At 58.5% G+C, this 16,569-nt stretch overlaps 1 protein-coding gene across 6 annotated transcripts in view; it reads right to left on the reverse strand.

Annotated features, from left to right (window-relative positions):
* Nucleotides 1-16,569, reverse strand: part of MRTFA (myocardin related transcription factor A) — a 202,588-nt gene that overhangs the window by 4,932 nt on the left and 181,087 nt on the right. For all 6 annotated transcript variants that reach the window (XM_067010255.1, XM_067010253.1, XM_067010252.1 and 3 more), the window contains 8 exons: nt 13,182-13,237; nt 10,812-10,887; nt 9,733-9,894; nt 6,041-6,216; nt 5,427-5,558; nt 3,046-3,299; nt 2,694-2,865; nt 429-1,649 (listed from right to left, as the gene is read on the reverse strand). In XM_067010255.1, the coding sequence (XP_066866356.1) occupies nt 429-1,649; nt 2,694-2,865; nt 3,046-3,299; nt 5,427-5,558; nt 6,041-6,216; nt 9,733-9,894; nt 10,812-10,887; nt 13,182-13,237 (2,249 nt within the window). The remainder of the gene's footprint in view (nt 1-428; nt 1,650-2,693; nt 2,866-3,045; nt 3,300-5,426; nt 5,559-6,040; nt 6,217-9,732; nt 9,895-10,811; nt 10,888-13,181; nt 13,238-16,569) is intronic.

The following is a 16,569-nucleotide window of genomic DNA, read 5'->3' on the forward strand; positions in this document are numbered from 1 at the left end:
GGAGTGGAGCTCGCATCCGGCCCAGCCTGACGGCCCTCGGTCTCTCCCAGGAGGGGCTTCCCCGACCCTCCCCTGGGCCTGTCCCACCCCACGGAGCAGGGGCAGGAGTGGCCTGGCACGGTGGGGCTGCTCAGGAGCCCTCGGCCAGGCACAGAAGGGTTGTGACGCCAACGGCCGGAGCAGTGGGCAGGCCCTCGTGGCCCCACCCTCAAGGCTGGGAGCCTCACACCGGTGCCTCAACCTTTTCAAGGCTGAGCACCTTCCTGGGTGACCCCGGGATGGCGATCCCTAGCTTCGGAGGGTTGAAGGGAGATGAAAGGAAGCGAGCATAAGCCGCGTGGCCACGGGGGAGCCTGGTGAGCAGGGCGCTGTCACGAAGAGCGCCTTCATGCCCTCGTGGGGGTCCCACCCCTCCCACACCCAGGTACCTGCTGGGGGCTCCCGCTGGCCAGGCCAGGGCTGTCTGCATTCTTATTGGTCACGGTGAGGACAAGGTGGGTCCCTGTGGAGTCAGTGAGGGGTGTGGGAGGTGTGACCCCCATGACGAGGCTGGGGCCCTGTGGGCCCAGAAGCAGCTGCGGGGCCGGGGCTGGTTCAGGCTCGGGCTGCACGGCTTCCTGCTTCACCACCACGGCCGGGGGCACCAGGGTACAAGTGTCTGCATGGTGGGCAGCGGGGCCCGCGAGGCTGGGGCCGGAGGGGTGATCAGGGCCCGGGGGCTGCCTGCTCAGCTGGCAGCTGGCAAGGCTGTTCTCCTGCTTCACTGCGGCACCAAGCGTGACCAGGGCCGGGGCTGGTTCAGGCTCGGGCAGCACAGCTTCCCGCTTCACCACCACGGCCGAGGGCACCAGGGTACAAGTGTCTGCATGGTGGGCAGCGGGGCCCGCGAGGCTGGGGCCGAAGCGGTGATCAGGGCCCGGGGGCTGCCTGCTCAGCTGGCAGCTGGCAAGGCTGTTCTCCTGCTTCACTGCGGCACCAAGCGTGGCTGGGGCCCGGGCCGGGGCTGGCGTGGGCTGCTGGGCCCGCTTCTCCTGCTCCAGCTGCAGCCTGAGCCACTCCACCAGCTGCTGCTTCTGCCGGAGCATGCGGGTCAGCTCCTCGATCTGCTTGTCCTTTTCCTGCAGCATCTGGTCCTTGTCACGCCCTTCCAGCTCTGCCCGCATCCCAGGGCTGAGACAGCAGGACCCAGCGCGGGGGCCCTCCTCCTTCACCAGGATCTGCAGCGGCGAGGCCTGCAGGGTGAGCTGGGCCACTGGCGACGTCACCATCTCGCCAAAGGTGTCCCCGGGCGTGGAGTTCTCGTCGCCTGTGCTGAGCAGTGAACGCTCTGAGGGGGTGGGAGACACAGGGGGCGTGGAGCCCGTGCTGCCAAACTTCACCACTCCATTGCTGGTCACCGTGGCCACCACCACCTCTGCTGGGGCCAGGCCCGCTGCCACCAGGGTGGGCCCTGTGCTTAGCCGGGCCGCGGGGAAGGCTACCACCACCTCGCCAGCCTTGGGCAGGATGGAGGCAGCGGCGGGGGCCTTGGGTGCTCCAGCGGCGGGACTGACTTGCTCCTGGTAGGCGCGCAGGCGCTCAATCAGGTCTGTCTTGGTGCCCGAGACGGGCAGTGACCGCAACTTCAGCTCCTGCTTCAGCTCTGCCACCTGCAAGGGGGTGGAGAGTCCAGGCAGTCCTCGTCTGTCCGGACCCCACTGGCCACTTCAGCTGTATCAACCACCTGACCCCCCACAGCCCTGGGGGGCGAGACGAGACGTGCATCTGCCAGGCTGGCCCCCTCCTCCTCCCCGTCCTCACACCGGGGGCCTGGTGCCTGGTGCTTGATAAATACTTAATTGAACAGACTGGATTTTACAGATGAGAAAACGGAGCTCATGAAAGTGAAACAGCTTCTTCAGGATCACACAGCTGGTGATGGGCAGAGCTAGGGGTTAGAGCCGGGTCTGAGGTACTCTGAGGCCCGTGTGCAGCTCCCCACAAAAGGGCTGCATCTTGCTAGGACCCCGCTCATGACTGAGGAGGGAGCAGACTGGTTCAGAGGACAAACTCTCCAGGGAGAATGTGATCCACTCCGCTTTCTGATCAGGGCAGAGAAAACAGGCCAGGCCTGGGGCGTCTCCCGCCCTCCAAAGCCCAGGGCACAAGCGCAGCCAGTGGCCCAAACGCGGGCTGCTCTCTCCCAGGCCAGCGCAGCGCTTCTAGAGCAGACTCAGCAGGGCAGCACCGGCCGCGTGGAAAGGGTGGGTGCCGTAGTGGAGCCCTGAGTCGGAACCCTGGCTCTACTGCCGGCCGGGCCCTTGACCTCAGGCAAACCTCTCTAATCCCTCCATGCCTCTGCTTGCTCATCCTTAAGCCGGGGCAACACTCCCCGTTTCTCACACTGCACTGTAGAGGCTGAGAAAAACAGGAGGTGCACAAGCGCTCAGTAAGCCCTGCGGCCCCGGACAGATACTGGCCGGCGTCGTTAATGACGATGACCACGATGACAAGGCTAAGGCCGCGGACGACCAGGGCCCGGCGGGCCTCAGAGCAGGTTCCAGGTGCCTCTGCTGGAGCTCTGCTCTGCCTCCTGCAGCCGTGCGCCTGGGCCGGCCGCCTCCCCTGCCTGAGACCGAGCCCCTGACCGCCCCCATGAGAGGCCAGGGTGGCGACGGCACAAGGCCTCCAGAGAGAAGCGTGCGACCACCTACCTTCATGTCGTCCAGGTTGGCAGGCAGGGCCCCCGGCTTGCCAGTCAACAAGGTGCTGTTCTGACGTACCAGCCCACTGGGCCCAGGGGCGCCCGAGCCGGAGCTGCTGCTGGTAGCGGAAAGGCTGCGCGTCAGGGGGGCCCCACCGCTTCCCAGAGCTTCCCCTGCTGGCCTGAGAGGAAGAAAGGACAGGAATGAGTCCCCGCCAGGTCTCACCCTCGGCCCGAAGGGGCCCCGCCCACAGGCCCCGCCCACAGAGCACTCCCGCAGGACCCGGACCAAAGGGTCCTTCAAGTCCGGGCCGCCTGCATCTGCCCATCCCCCCATCCCGGTGCCTGCGGGCGGGGCCTACTTGGGTGGGGCGGGCAGGATGGTCTGGTAGTTGTAGTGCTGCTGCTGCTGCTGATTGAGGATCTGGAGCTGCAGGAAGAGCTGCTGCTGCTGCAGGATCCTGGCGTAGGAGGAGTCCATGGGGGGCACCCCCTTGTCCTGCTTCTGGTCCGGGGGGATGTACTGGTGATACTTGAGCTTCTTCACCTTCGGCTTCAGCTCCTTGGCCTTCTTGCTGCGCTGCGACTTCTCACCGGCAGACTTGGGTTGGCTTTGCTGCGGGCACAGGAGGCAGAGGGCGCTGTCAGGGGCAGCCGAGTGGCTTCGGGAAAGGCCCCGCCGCCCACCCTGCCCTGTCCACGCTCCCTGCCGGATGGCACCCCTCCCAAAGCAGAGGCCTCCTCAGTGCCCAGGAGTGTCCAGGGAGGGGGCGAGGGCTGATGGGGGGCGAGCCTTGTGACTGGCTCTGCTCTTAAAAGAGCTTCTAGCCCCAAGTGCACAGGCCAGGCAGCCTCCCTGTGACCCTGAGCAGAGAGAACGGGACGACGAGGTGAAAAGAGCTCGCGCAGTCCACAGTGGGCGCTTTACAAAATCGGTGTCACACAGGCCTGCAAAAACCCTGCCTCCCCAGGAACCGGCCTGTCGACTCGAAGGGGAAGAAAGAGGCTCAGGGAAGCCATGCGCTCGAGGCCACACAGTGACTGGGACCTCGCTGCGCGAAGGAGCTGGGATCCGAACCCTGGACTCCAGAAGCTCACGTTCATTCGGGCGGCCGGCACACAGGGAGGCCGTCTCCCGGGTGAGGAGGGTGGAAGGGGCGTGGGCAAGAGCAAGCAGGGCGCTGAGGGCTGGGGAAGGAGCGAGGAGGGCCTCGGGCTTCTGAGCTGAGAACGGCAGGTGGAAGGGTGGAGACTCGATGCGGGGCTCAACTGGGGTCTGACCAGGGCACCGTGGGCACTGACGGGATGTGGAAGGAGGTGACCGACTAGAGAGAGAAGGGACAACAGAGCATGTGGTAGCCGAGCGGCTACAAGGTCACGGTTTTAGCTTCGGCAACAGCGTGTGACAACGGTGGCCCCTTCGCAGAAGTCGGGAAGAGGTGCCGGTTGGCCGGGGTAGGGAGCCGGGGAGAAGGCGCGGGGCTGCTGGGACTGGTGAGCACCCGAGAGGAGGGAGAGGGGTCCACTGAGAGGCCCCGGCAAGGCTGAGGGCGCGAGAAAGAGGCCGAGGGCAGCCCGGGAGCACCCCACTGAAAGGGAAGGAGACGGAGAGCCCAGGGAAAGCCACCAGAGAGAGGGGCGCGACCTGAGGCAGGTCTGAGGCGGCTGGGGGCTCAGCTTGGAGGAGAGTTCGTGGCGGGGCTGGGGAGCTGGGACAGCGGCCGAGGCACTACCGGGAAAGAGGAAGTTAGATAAACACACATATGCTGTTCTCGCAAATGCGGAGTGCACAACGAGCAGGTCTGAGGGAGGAATTTGAGGGGAAAACCTCAGACATCTGCGGCCAATCAGAAAGAGACCGCAGAGGCAAGGGAGGTGCCGCTGCTGAGGGAGCGGCAGGGAGCCAGCAGGGCGCCAGGGCACCTCTGACCAGGGTGGGGAGCAGGCCTGGGGCGGGGGCGCCACACGGGAGGGCCGCGGAGGGAGACCCTGCCAACCATCTGGGAGCGGCCGGAGGCACAGGAAGCCTTCGCTAAGGCTGAGCCGCAGGAGAGGCACGTGGGCGGCTAGAGGCTGCAGGCCAGGGCCTGTGTGGCGGGGCTGGAGAATCAGTCCAGACGGGAAGCAAGCCGGGCGGGAAGGAAGGGCACCTGCCCAGCAGGCGTGGAGCACAGGCTGGAGGGCGGCAGTCAGGGCCAAGCTCCCAGAGGCCGAGGGAGAAAGCCTGGCCGGGCGGGGAGGACCGCACACCGGCTCTCGGTGCTGCTGAACTTGACTTCAGTGTCCAGCACCGTGTTGCCATACAGAGGTCCCCATGGGTGTCTCATGGGGTTGACGGTAAAGGCCGTCCCTTCAGGTATCTTAGGTCGGGCCTTGGAGGAAGAGAGCGACAACAGACCCCCGGCACGGCTGGCTGGGTGACCTCAGGCCCATCAACTCACTTCTCGGTTCTGTCACGGCCTCACGAGGCTGTGAGTGGACGGACAGGGGGGACGTGTGGGCGTGTCTTCCTGGGGCGGGAGTGAGATCCCGGCCCGCCCGGCGGGCGGGGGCTGCGGCTGTGGCGGCTGTGGCGGCCGCGTGCGTGGAGGGAACAGGAGACCTCCCAGAGCACTGCGGTGACCTCGGCTGCTCCCCGACCAGGAGGGGAGGAGTGCCAGCCCCACTCCCCACACTGGGACGGAGTCACCGCAGGGCTCAGAGGGCCACGGGGAGGAGAGGGCGGTCAGCTAGAGGTCTGCACCTTAATGAGCGTGGGGAGGGGCTTGGCAGTGGTGACCGTGGTTCCGTTGGCGAGGCTGGGCAGCGGAGGAGGCTGCTCCGCCAGGAAGACTGTTTCTCCAGACTCCGGGCCCACGGGGAGTTGAGACACGACCTGGGAGAGAAGAGGGGAAGTGAGGACACGCCCACCCCTTCTCGTGGCCCCGGAAGCCACGCCATCTCCAGGCTTCAGCCGGTGGTGCGTCCCTGCCCTGCCCGGAGGTGGGTGGCTGTCAGCCCCTCAGACGCCGTCACTGTTAGGGGGCAAATGATGGGCAGAGACGACAGGGATGAAAAGAGCAGCCTCCAGGGTGGCAAGGGGAGAGGGAACTAGAAAAGGGGAAGATAGAGGGTGATGAAACATCACGGAACTGAATACTCAGGAGAAGTGGCTGTTCTGAACGAGCGGACACAGGGCAGCAGGGAGGTCTCTGAATCTAACTGCAAGGCTGCCCAGTTGGCGTCCTCCACGAGGGCCCACCGCCGCACCTTCCTGCTTCCCCGTCCCCCTGGCCCAAGCGAGGGACCTCATCCTGGGCCGCTCCAGTAGGTCTGGGGCCCCTGAGCAGGGGAAGCACCTGTAGTGGACAAGCTCACCTGAGTGGGGGACACAGAGGTGGCACTGGGCAGTGGCTCGCTGACTCGGGCTTCCAGGGGTGACGGTACCGAGCCCTGGGACTCATGGCTGGCAGGCTGCTCAGGAGATAAGGCATCGCTGCTGTCCTCATCAAAGGAAGAGCTGTCTGCTACTTTCGGGTAGTTCACCTGGCCCACTGCAAGCCAAGGCCAGGGTGAGACTCCTCCAGCAAACGGGAAGAGGCTGTCCCAGCAAGGTGCCTGCCCCGCGGCCCCGCGGCCCCAGCAAGCAGCGGGAGAAGGAGGCCAGCAGCTGACCTGCCTCCTGTGTCCAAAAGAGCTCAAGGAAAGCTTGTCATCACGACCCCGAAACAAAGGCCAGGAAGAGTCAGTCCCACCAGGCCATCAGAGCACTCCCCTTGGTGGGGAAAGGCCTGATCGTTAACCCCTTGCTTTTAACTTCATCCTGCGTTCAGGCTTCCAAGTCAGGGTCTGCCCTCCCGCCGCCCCACAGCCTGCCACCTCCTCCACCTCCTGTTTCCCTGCTGTTGAAGGCACTTTATTCCCATCCTGTGGCTGCACAAAACTCTGCTCTTCTCCCCGAGGCTCATGGACCCTGCGATCAGGGACAGAAGGAGTTTGGGTAACAGCTCTGCAGGTGCAGCTCCTCCCCTGGGCTGCCCGACTCCCCGAAGACCAGGAGGAACAGACAGAAGAGCCTCCTGGAGAAGGGCCGCCTGCTTGCACAGGTGAAGCAGATCAGGGGAAGGACAGCGGCCTCCCTTCAGCAGCCAGTGACTCCCAGAGACCCACGTCCTGGGGGAAGGCCTGTGCTCCGGGGCAGGGACCGGGCTGGGTGGGAGAGGCGGGAGAAGCAGGGACCCGGCGTGAGAATCCCAGATGCAGAGGGAAGGAAAGAAGGGGACGGGGCAGGCAGGGTACTTCAAAAGACTCCTGTCACAACCCCACCGCCAGCACGGTCAGGGGAGAAGTTCTGCACCAGCACTGTCCACGCAGGGGGAATGAGGCAGCGGCGCAGAGGTGAGCCCGCGGCCACGCTGGGGACACTGCCTCGGCGGGGGGACCACAGATGAGGAACAGGAGCAGGCCTGGAACTCTCCCAGCAGAACCTCCCTGGCTCCAGGGCCGTGACCCGAGGCCCTCTGCCCCTGGGACCTGGCAGGACGCCCGAGCTTGTCGCCCACCCCCCTACCCGCCCGCCCAGGGGCCCACAAGGCGCGCGGAGGGGACGCAGCTCGCTGACAGTGGGCCCTTCTCGCCGGTCACGCTAGGTCTAGGTGCCCTGCCACACAGTCTCTTGCTCCCAGAGAGGGGACCTGCCATGGCACAGCAGCCACAGGACAATGGGACTCAGGAAGGAGGAGCTGCGGGTCCACCCCCGCCTCAGCCCAGCCTGAGGAAGCTGCTGGCCACGCTGCAGTAGCCCCAGGGCCGGTCAGGCCAGGTCACTGCGGGGCCCACCCCTTCTCTCCTGCAGCCAGGGCGGCCTGGATGGGGCCCTGCCCGGCGGGAGTTCACGGGCCAGGCACCCTGGAGCCCAGCCGCTGTTCTGCTGGTGGGAAACGTGGATGCCGAGGGGAGGCCGGGCACGATCAGCTGGCGGCGCACGTGTGAGCAGATGGCCGCGGGTGTGTGGTGCGGTCTGGGAGACGGAGGCCGCCTGCGAGGCCCCTCCCATCCCGGCGCACACCCAGCTCTGCCTCCCCCTCCATCCCCCACCTCCTCAGCCTCTCCTGACTCCTTCCTCTCAGGCCTAAACCTGCTCGTAGCTCTCAGCCTAAACATCCCCCTTGACCACTATGTCCCCTCTCTCCACTCTCTTCCTGAACAGACGGACCGCGTTTGCTGTCACCACTGCCTTTGCCCCCTGCTCACTCCTTGACCTGCAGGCTCACTGCCGGCGGATGCTCCCTTCTCCCCAGTCACCAGTGAGGACCTCGTTCCAAACTAAGCTCCTTCCCGGGCCTCAAACAAGCCGTATTCCGCCAGGGCTCCAGGCCACACTGCCCACGCTGTCCCCTCTGCCCAGAATGTCCCTCTGCACCCTCTCTACTTGGCAAACTGACTCGATCTCCAGGTGGGCCCCAAACGTGCCATCAGCCCCACCGCCGCCTGCGTCCCTGAGAGAAGCCCATCTCGGACGGGCTCTCGCTGCCCCTGCCACACACCGCTGTCCTACACTGTCCACGACAGAGCCGCCAGCTGGTCTGTAACGAACGTCACTGCCAACAGCAGCAGCCCTTCCCCGAGTCTCCCCGGGCGCCCGGGACTGTGCTGGGCTCTTCACAGCCATCATCACCTGGGAGCCTGCAAACTGTCCCGAACGGCAGGTGACTTGACCACGATGTCACAGGGCCCTGGTCTTTCTAACTACGTGGCGCCACACGTGCCTGGGAGCTAGACTCAGAAATCACTTGTGCACACGGCAGCCTTCTCCCGTCAGACTGAGTTCTCTGAGGGCAGCCGCAGCATGTTCTGTTCGTCTCTGTAATGGCAGGACTCACACAGGCCTGGCACGTGGCTGACGCTCAGCAGACATTTACCAGACTTGGGCTGGCTGCAGAGTCCAGAACTGACCTTGGCCCAAATGCTGTCGTGGAATCTGGTGAAGGTCCGGGCAGGAAAACACTGACACAAGATGAAGTGAATGCCAGGGCAAAGCAGAGAGTTAAAGAGGAAGAGGGCGGTCAGGGCGCCTCCTCCACGGGTGCAGATGACGCCCCAGAAACCGGTCTCCTCTGAGCCAGGGCTCGGGCCCAACGTGGCCTGCTTTGGGCCTACTCCTGTGCCCTCCCCTGCCCTGCCCAAAGACCTAGCTCACTTCTACGGGGAGAGCACCTGAGCCTCCTGAAGGCACGGCAGCTCTCCGGGGGCAGGTCTCAGGCCCGCGGCAGCAAAAGAAACATGTCTGTACCAACAGTTACCGAAGTCTGAGGGAATCATGTCTGAACACCTGACTGTGGCACACGAGGCCCTGCACGTCCTGGACTCTGTGGCCTCCCCCCTCACATCTCGACACCCGCTTCCAGCTCTATGTGCAGGCTGCCCCTTCTGCCCACTGATATGCTTTAATTCCTACTCACCCTGCACCCCCATCTGGGCCTCACCTCTTCTGACACTGATGCCCGCTGTCGGGGCTGGCGTGGGTGGCCCTCCATCTCACTCTCGCCTATTTCCTTGCCTGTATCTATCTGCTCCTGGGCTTGAGCTCCGTAAGGACGAGGGGCTTGGTCTGCCTTGTGGGGCTGTGGCCCTAGCACCTAGCACATTGCTTGGATCAATCGACCTTTACTGAGTGAACTATCTGAGGAGAGTGCCAGGCTCCAAGAAGAGATTTCACTAATGAAAAGAAACCGCAGGTATAGTTTCAAGGTCCCAGCATCTCCACGTGCTCACACACACCACCCCGGACATCTACCTACCTTCTCTGGGAAAGAGGGACAAGCCCCTGCGCTCACAGAGATGGGAAGTGGACAGAGGCCTCTCTGTCACTGACATAGTTATTTTGGCACGGCGCTGATCTGTGAGGCCACCGGCACTGTCCCAGGCTCAATGGACCCGTTTATCAGGCTCTCATACTCTGTACCTCGGCTCCCCCAAGGCTAAGCAGGAAGTCAGGGAGCAAGCGGTCTAGAGCCCATTCCCTCTGTGCCCCGCCTTCAAGTCCACACGTGGTGGCCGGGCCTCCTCACCAATGATGGCTTCCTTCAGGCTAGACTCCACAGGCAGGATATTCTTCTCCACCAGCTCCATGGGACCAGGCCTCTGTGCAATCTTCTCGTTGAGGTCATCGGCCAGCCTGGCTCTTTTCAGCTTCAGCTGCTTGGCCTGCAGCGAAGGCTCGGCCGAGGTCTCTGCCCGTGGGAGAGAATGGAGTGCAGGAGGATATAGGAATGAGCTGGTTCTGCCCTGGGAACTCCAGAGCAGCTCCCCTTCCCTCTGGGGAAGGAGCAGAGACCATGAGAATGCGAATCACGTCCCAGGCAGAGTACGGTGGCCCGGCTTGAAGTTTCACAAGGATAGAAGAAGGGGCCCCCGCTGTGGACAGTGTGTGGTCACACGCAACAATGGTCACTAGGCACAGGCTGGCCCAGACGACTCTCTGAGCTGGAGCTAGAGCTGAAAGAGCACCAGGCAATGGGTGGTGTCTCCTCTCCCTCAAGCTCGCTGCGTTATGGGGACAATTCGCCTCCCTGCTCTGGGCCTCAGTGTTTTCCTCTGCGAAGTGTGGGGTTCAGTCTAGGAAGGTCTTCTTCCAACCCCAGAGTGGTTTCAAAACCAAACAAAAATGTATAGACTCAAGCCAAAACCTTTCCTTCCCTAAAATGAGGAAAGAAGTGTGTGTGGGCAGGTGGAGTACGCCTGGGATGTTCTTGCTTGTACTTCACAGGTGCTCCTGTAAATACTGAGTGAGCAAATGAATGGATGGATGGATAGATGAAGGAATGAATGAAAACAGAAAGTAAACACATTTAAAAACAGGGCTGGAGGAAAGGATTTCATACCGAGCTTTTATGAGATCCAGGGCCACCACATGTGGCCACAGAAAAAGGGAAGCCACCCCAAGAGAATGTGATTGTGCTCCTTTGGGAATTCCAAAAGCCAGTGGTGGTGCCCACAGCACTGCTGTCTTACTGCGTTAAGGCGCTGGCTTACACAGTCGACAGAAATGGGAGTGATGAAAAAGAGGGAAGACGAGATGTGGGTGGTGCAGGGGTGAAAACGGTGAGAACGAGGGTTGAGATGAAGAAGCAGTTCCAGTCTAACACACCTTCCAAAATGTGCATCCTGACCAGCTCCGATCTCTCCGGCCGCGAGCGAATCTTCCGCTTCAGGTAGTCCTCTGTCTATAGAGAAAACACACCAAGCAGCTCTCAGATCCAGGTCACAAGCTTATGGCATGAACAGGACCAAAAAGCAGCTGTGCCTTTAGTGGGTCACCTCTGCAGCCCCCACAACCTCAGCCTGGAGACCGCAGGGTCCTGAGGCCTGGAAGGACGCGTCCACTTTCGGCGCAGCACCTGCCAAGGGCATCGTCCACCTGTCGAGACCATTTGTCGCTCTGAGGCCGGACTACTAATGTATTTTTTAATCTATTACTTTCACTATCGTATGTTATGTTCATCAAAGAAAATTCAGAAAATTAGAAAGTAAAACAACAATAAAAATTTTTAATCATCCACTGTTAGTATTGGGGGATATTTGTTTCTAATCATTCTTCCATGCAAAAGATAAGTTTAATTTTGCAAAGCTATAATCATACTGAATATAATTTTATACCTTAATTTCAAAAAACTTGGCATTGCCTGATACCATGAGCATTTTCCATTCACTCTGAATGGCTGCCAAGTGGAGTCCTAATTTTGATACATGGTGTCATAGTTCTAGTTCCTTAAAGTCTCATGTCCTCATTTCTGCACTTCTGAGACGCCAAGCAAATTGAACCATTCCCTCAACAGTCCCAGAGCCAGCCCACTGCCCCGCGCTCACGCTATAATGTACATATGACCCCGGATTTGTCTGACTCCACAGCCTGTGCTCTTAACCTTTGCACCAGAATTTTACAAACCACAGGTCAAGCCCCTTAGTGGGTCAGGATCAGCACAGGATAGGGTAGGATAGGACAAGACAGGACAGGACAAGACAGAGCAGAGTAGGGTAGAGTAGCATTGAATAGAAAATAAAGCATCAGAGCATACTGCACGCCTGCAGCAAGGTAAAGACTTGCTCCTTGGACTGGCCTTGGCGCTCTGACTGGTCAGCTCTGTGCCAGCCCCAGGGCGGTGCTGAGCTCTCCAGGAGACGGCTTACAGCGGCCGCGGGTTCAGGGCCTATCACCCATCTGCAGTGGGCAGAAGTACCGCCATGGCTGCCGGAGAAGACGGCAGGAACAGGTCTTCACAGACAGCAGAGGGAGGCATACGGTACTGATGAAGAAAACACCTGGAGTCCACACACCAAGGTTTAAATGCCAGTAAGCTTGCCACTTACTAGCTGGACAAGTTAGTTAGCCTCTCTTAGCTGCATCTATTAAGATAAAGATAATAACACCTAATTCATGTGAGCTGATGTGAACATAAACAAGCAAAGGGTGTAATTTCACATACAGAAGTACTGAATACACTAGTAGCTGTACTAATTAGTTGTATTTACTCCTTGCCTTGGAGAAGCAGGCCAGGAAATGGTGCCAAGTCTTCAGACTGGGTTGAGGGCACAGGCAGTGACACTCCTTTTCTCCCGGCTGCACTCTCTCACCCTCCCAGCCACTGAGACAGTGCAGCTGCTCACTCCTTTGGTTCCCAGGACCTGTGACCTCATTCTTCCCGCTCCCTCTAAGAATTAATCATAATTTTCCTTAGAAATTTGTTAAAAATAAAATAAAGACAGAAGGTAGTAAGCTAAGTCTTGGAGGTAAATACTTCAGAGTCTCTGAAAGAGCTGTGTGGTCTTAGGGAGCCCCGGCCTATGACCCTCCATCTGGGGAGGTTCTCTTCCCTTGTCTTTTACATAAAAGAGAAAAGTGAAGAGGCTGAGAGGGGAAGCATGTTCTGGCCACTTCCCCATCTCCGCCCACACTGGGCAGCAGAATATCCCCCAAGGCCCCCGAGGGAACTGAAACTGAGGGGGACAGGGCAACCAGCCAGGTGCTGCAGTGTGAACCTGAGCTCAGAGGGACCCAGCTTCTGCTTCCACGGCCTCAAGTGGACCCTGGCTGCTCAGGGGCACACGGAGACCAGTAAGGCTTCCACGCCCGTTCTGGAGAGGCGTGGGCAGTGCGCCCAGACAGGAGGGACCACACTCAGCAAGCTTTTCTGTGGCTGGTGGTCGTGTCCTCACAGCTACAAAAGGCTAAGTGGGATTAAAGATGGGAAAATACTAGTGGTCTCCAAACCCAAAGAAGGGAGGTGACCCCTACATACCCTTGAATGTACTGAAGGAGGAAACTCATTCTGATTGCGGCCCGCATCCTCACACTGGGAGACGCTGGGGTGGGGAGGGAGCAGAAAAGCCAGAGCTTCCTATTTAGAACCATAAGGCCAGGGCGGACCCTGGAGGCAACGCTAGACTGGAAGGAAGACGACAGCAGCACAACAGGCTCTGAAAATGCTCTTAGGAACGACTGGGAAGCAAGGTGCCTTACCCTGGCCCGCTCCAAGCTCCTTCTCTGCTCATGAAATGAAGCTGGACTTTTCAAAGCTGTTGGGAGAAGAATCATAAAAGAATTACTTTATAGTGAAGCATCATGTCTACTGCCACAATTTACAGTGGAGAAGGTATCTTAAATTCAAGTTAATTTTAGCAGTACTATTAATATCAGCTGAAGTGAAGAAGAAAACGGCACCTGAGTAAGCACATATCTCTGTGGTTCAGCTACCCCATCAAAACAATTCTGGTTACTTTTTTCCTAATGGGAATAGTCACTGCCTAAGCTTGGGCTCTATAAGGTGCACCCACGGAATATAACTTTAAAATAATCCTTATGGAGCAGTCAACTCTCCAAGAATGCCCACTGGGCCTCCCTTTACTCTGGGGGAGACCAGGACACAGAGCAGAGCTGCAAGTTGGGTCCACCCACTTTCCTTCTCCAGCCTCATCAGAAATTGCAAAGTGACCGAACTGTTTGAATGAGGCTGTTAAACCAAAAAGACATACATCTCCTTGGATGCCATTTCCTTCTTCCGTCCAGACGGTATTAATAGTGCTGCTAAAATTAACTCCAATTTCATCTTGAAGGACTAAAAGAACTTCACCATGATTGTATGGTTAACCTTGGTGCACACAACCAGCAGCTGAACAGAACGCTCACTGTACCCTGCGTCAGGGACCTGGCTCTTTTCTGGGGCTCACAACTCGGCAAAGCACACTGAGGGTGGGGAGACCAAAGCAGGACGCTCTACAAATGCAGCGCCATGAAGAGAGTCTGTGTCAAAAACTCAGCAAATACCGAGCTGGGACACCCTGAGGATGAGAGGGGAAAAGGCCTGACTCACTTCACGGAGGGAACAACAGCAGTAAGAGAGAAATTCATGAAACCGTGTTCAGTTTCACTTCTGCTGCCCTAGAATTTCAGAGCAGCTGTGAAACTGCGTGTGGAGATAACTTTTGCTGGGCTGCTGGCTGTGGTAGCAGTGCAGGGGAAAAGTAGCCAGAGCACAGATATGACCCTATCCTGCCTGGGCCTTTGCGCTTCCTCCCGCCATCCCACCCCCAGGGGCTGGGCCTCGGCAGCAGCAGTGCCCGAAGAAAGCTCCAAATGTCACTGCAGCACTTTCTTTTTTTCTTTAAGTTTTTTTTTTTTCCTAATATTAAAGTAAAAAAGAAACTCATTTTAAAAGGTCAGTTGGAAGTACCCTATCTTCTAACGGCAGGGGGAGTGCTGGATTTAACAACTAATCTCTAAGGAAAACCAGCACAGCCTCCCTCCCCAAGCTACCAGAGCATTCCAAAGCATGACCCAGGCCATCCCAGCTGTAATCTGAAGGTCTTGGCATCTCAGTGGGTAAGCAGACAGCCCCTGCACCTGCTTCTACTGAGTAAAGCTGGTTCAACTCCAAAATCAGCCTCCCAAAGCCCTGATACGCAGGGTGTGATGGACCAGCAGGGAATGAACACACAGCCTTGCTCTAGGAGCACGGATCACACAGATGAGATGAGACGAGAAGCACTGAGAACCAATGCAAAGCTCCGTGTCCGCCCCGCCCCCGCCCCCCAGGCTGCCTTTCTGCCTTAGTTTTCCCCACAGCTCATCACCGCCTGACACCCTGGATGGGCGTACTGCATCTCTCTCTATTCACTGCCAGCCTCCTACTGCTACGGTAAGCTCCTCTGGGCACGGCAGGGGGTTTGTCTGCTTTTTCTCTGACAGTACCCCCGCCACGAGAGCACATAAGTCGTTCAGTGACTTAATGAATATTCTATAAGGAACGGATACAAAGTGTACACTGGTGACAGGAAAACTAGAGGATTCTGTGAGCTCTAAACTTTCATTTGTACAGCCAGAATTAGGCTCTCATCTCAGTTCAAAACTTCACAGAAGTCCCAGACATAAAAGCAAGACATGTGCATGTCTGTCCTGGGTTCTACCAGTTACTGCTGGTGTGACACGGGGAATGGCTGCTTTCCAGGTCTCACTTCCTTCTTCTGTAGAGTCGAGTCCGCCCACCTCCCAGAACTCCTGTGACAACCGAAGGAGGGTGAAAAAGGGCTCTGCAGCCGGTGGCGCCCTCACCGACACATTTAGGGTGCTGCTGTCATCACGTGCAGTGAATTTGGTTGAATCAGGGGTTAGATTCCCACACGGGCCAGCTAGTTCCCTACACCACGGTCACAGATAATCTGGCTAAACACCAGTCAGCGTGCAACGACCTACACTGGCTATCCTCCTGAGGGGTAAGGCACAGATCCAGCTTCTGGAAAAACAACTCAAAAGCGCAGAATTTCTTGACGGAAGGGGAGTGCAACATTTTCATGAACAACGCGGATGCTGCACCATGAGTGGGGATAAGCGGCAGGTGGACTGGCTGTACTGTACGTGACTTCCTGCTTCCATCGAGTTAAGGAAACGTCTGCGTAACAGCGAGGACGCCTACCTTCTGTGGTGGGCACGGTTCTAAATACTTTAAAATGTTACCTAATTGAATACTCCTAATGACTCCATGTGATGTGTAATATTCCACTGTACAGATGAGGACAGGCTCAGAAAGGGTAGGAAAGGCAGCAAGTGGCAGAATAGGACCATAACCTAATTCTCTCTCATCCTCAAGTCAGAGTTCTTTCCCTCCTCTGGGGTGGATCCTTAACTTCTTCAAAAAGTGGAGAAGAATGAACCCACTGGATGGGAGGCAAGGAGGTTTCAATGGCCTGCAATGCTTAGATGTAGGGCTGAGGGCAGGCCATGTGGAAAGGCCAGCTCGACCACAGTACTGAGCACAAACAGGTGTAAGGAAGGCTCAGGAGAGGGGTGCAGAGTGACTGCAGGTACACAAAGCCAGGGTTTCAAACCTGGGGCTCACCAGGGAGCTTAAGGTGCAGCCTTCAGCACTGATACTAGGAGACAAGCCTGGAGGTGGATGAGAAGAGCAGAGCAGTTCGCTAGCTGCTCAGAGCTCGGGCAAAAGAACCAGAAATGAAGACCAAGAAAAGAATTCAAAACAATAATTACTGATCCCAAAAGACTGTTTCATTTTATAACAACAACATTATAATCTCATTGAATCCTCTTAACAACCATGAGGTAGGTACCACTATTCCAATTCCATACGTGAGGAAACTAACACTGCAGTGACCTGTGAGGTCACTCACCGAGTGGTGGACCCCAACCCAGGCCCAGCTCTGTCTCTCTGTCTCCCTTTGTGACAAGTGTGTAGGCCTCTGTCAGCCCTCGAAGAGCCCGCTCACTCTGTGCTGCTCTCTCCCCACGTCTAATTCTGCTCTCTGACAGCAAGTTCAGCGATTTCAAGAGCCACCTCCGACACGTGAAAGGAAGAGTGAGCAATGACCAGTCTTGTGCAGGCTGCAGTCAGGACTCC

The sequence above is a fragment of the Kogia breviceps genome, chromosome 12 (assembly GCF_026419965.1).
Source record: "Kogia breviceps isolate mKogBre1 chromosome 12, mKogBre1 haplotype 1, whole genome shotgun sequence".
NCBI classification, from domain to species: Eukaryota; Metazoa; Chordata; class Mammalia; order Artiodactyla; family Physeteridae; genus Kogia; species Kogia breviceps.